At 43.5% G+C, this 2,047-nt stretch overlaps 1 protein-coding gene across 1 annotated transcript; it reads left to right on the forward strand.

Moving 5' to 3' along the window:
• Positions 1-232: 232 nt before the first annotated feature.
• DDA1 (DET1 and DDB1 associated 1) lies at positions 233-1,355 on the forward strand. The gene is made up of 3 exons (XM_029959917.1): positions 233-415; positions 848-899; positions 1,237-1,355. The coding sequence occupies exons 1-3, from the start codon at positions 248-250 to the stop codon at positions 1,308-1,310; spliced, it is 294 nt and encodes a 97-aa protein (XP_029815777.1). The 5' UTR covers positions 233-247; the 3' UTR covers positions 1,311-1,355.
• The last annotated feature ends 692 nt before the right edge of the window (positions 1,356-2,047 follow it).

Raw genomic sequence — 2,047 nt, forward strand, 5'->3', positions numbered from 1 at the left:
TTAACATAAAATAATAGGAATCAATATAAAAATAATAGGAATTAGTATTTTATATAATATACAATATAATAATACAGAATGTGTAATACATAATTACAACTTATTATATAAGGTAGAATACGTGATATATTATTATATTATATATAAGGAGCAACTGGTTTGTTGTGCCCAAACACCTTTAATGAGCAGCTTTTTTAAGTCAGTTCCTGAATTTTGGGATTGGTTTGCCTGGCACAGGGAGTTTGGGATGGGTTCCACGGGATCCCAGAGCCTCCCTCAGCTCCTCCTGGGAACATCCCTCCTTTCTCCTCACCTGTTTCTTTGGTGTTTCCAGGCAGATTTTTTGAAGGGGTTACCAGTGTACAACAAAAGCAACTTCAGCAGGTTCCATGCGGATTCCGTGTGTAAAGCATCCGTGAGTATTCCCAAAAATCCCAGGGATTGGGGGGGAAAGGAGGGGAAATTAAGGGAGAAATAAATTTAAATGAGGGTGGAACAGCTGGGCTTGGCAAGGAAAACCCCCCATGGAACTTCCACACGGCTCTGGGGCTTCATCTGGGGGTAAATCCCTGAATTCCAGGGCTTGTGTCCTGGAAAATGGGTAAAAATGGGCTGGATGGAATCACAAGTTATGTCCATTATGTTATGTGTTATTATAGATTTATATGGAGAGAATAATATTAGAGAATTTAAAACAATATAACATGTAATAAATAATTCTTTATGTGATGTGTTATTAGAGAATTACACAGAGAATTTCTAGCCCATTATGTGGGCATTTCAGGTTTGGGTTAAAAAACAAAAAGAAATCCCCTTTTTTACTGTCTTTGCTCTAATTCTGCTACAGAACAGACGCCCATCAGTTTATCTGCCCACGAGAGAATTTCCCTCTGAACAAAGTGAGTGTTAAAATCCCATTTTTTAAGTGATTTCATGCTGGTCTGATATTAAAAAAATCACGTGTATAATCTCCTTTGTTTGAAACTTAAATGGTTTAAAGTGGTTTGAGAGTTAAAATGGTTTGAGGGTTAAAATGTTTGAGGGTTAAAATGGTTTGAGGGTTAAAATGGTTTGAGGGTTAAAATGGTTTGAGGGTTAAAATGGTTTGAGGGTTAAAATGGTTTGAGGGTTAAAATGTTTGAGGGTTAAAATGTTTGAGGGTTAAAATGGTTTGAGACTTGTCTTTAAAATGACCCTGGTGTGTTTTTCTCTCTTTTTGTGTGTTTTTTTTTTTAGTCATAGTAACAGAAAAGACAAATATCCTCTTGCGTTATTTACACCAGCAGTGGGACAAAAAGGTACCTTTTTGAGGCTTTAATATTCATGTTTTGGCTTGATTGGGGCTTAATTGGGCTGAAGAATCATCAAAATATTGAGGGTTAGTTAAAGTAAAGTGGGAACAGCTCAGCAAAGAGGGTGTGAGGAGGTTCTGGCTCTGCCCAGCACTTGGAAATGAAGGAAAAACCTGATTTGTTTTGGAATGTAAAGGACATAAAAAAGCTCAGTTAACTCCAGGTTTAGCCTGGAATTTGGGAATGCCCAGTTCCATGGTGGAACCATCCCCCTGGTGTGACCAGGGGCAGGGCAGAGGGGGAGGAAAACACGGGGAGAGGGGAAATTAGAGGGAATGGGGAGGCTGAAAAGGAAATGTCTGTGTGTGCCAAGGATTCGGGAGGTTTGGGAAGCTCAGGGGTTTGGGAGGTTTGGGAAGTTCAGGTGCCTCTTTCCCGGTGGGATGCAGGTGGGATGCAGGGCCTGGGGGGGCTCACGGGGATCCCTCATTCCCAGTGGGATGCAGGTGGGATGCAGGGCTCAGGGGGGCTCACAGGGATCCCTCATTCCTGGTGGGATGCAGAGCCTGGGGTCCCTCATTCCCAGTAGGATGCAGGGCTCAGGGGGGCTCACAGGGGTCCCTCATTCCCAGTGGGATGCAGGTGGGATGCAGGACCTGGAGGAGCTCAGGGGGGTCCCTCATTCCTGGTGGGATGCAGGGCCTGGGGGGGCTCACGGGGGTCCCTCATTCCCAGTGGGATGCAGGTGGGATGCA

The sequence above is a fragment of the Manacus vitellinus genome, unplaced genomic scaffold (assembly GCF_001715985.3).
Source record: "Manacus vitellinus isolate BGI_N305 unplaced genomic scaffold, ASM171598v3 scaffold_231_pilon, whole genome shotgun sequence".
In the NCBI taxonomy this organism is placed as follows: Eukaryota; Metazoa; Chordata; class Aves; order Passeriformes; family Pipridae; genus Manacus; species Manacus vitellinus.

What these genes read in the sequence shown, in the direction of transcription:
- DDA1 (XM_029959917.1), top strand. Translation starts at nt 248, where the DNA reads ATGGGTTCCACGGGATCCCAGAGCCTCCCTCAGCTCCTCCTGGGAACA. An exon ending in ATTCCGTGTGTAAAGCATCC is followed by an intron (nt 416 to 847) that starts GTGAGTATTCCC and finishes ATTCTGCTACAG; the next exon opens with AACAGACGCCCATCAGTTTA. An exon ending in AGAATTTCCCTCTGAACAAA is followed by an intron (nt 900 to 1,236) that starts GTGAGTGTTAAA and finishes TTTTTTTTTTAG; the next exon opens with TCATAGTAACAGAAAAGACA.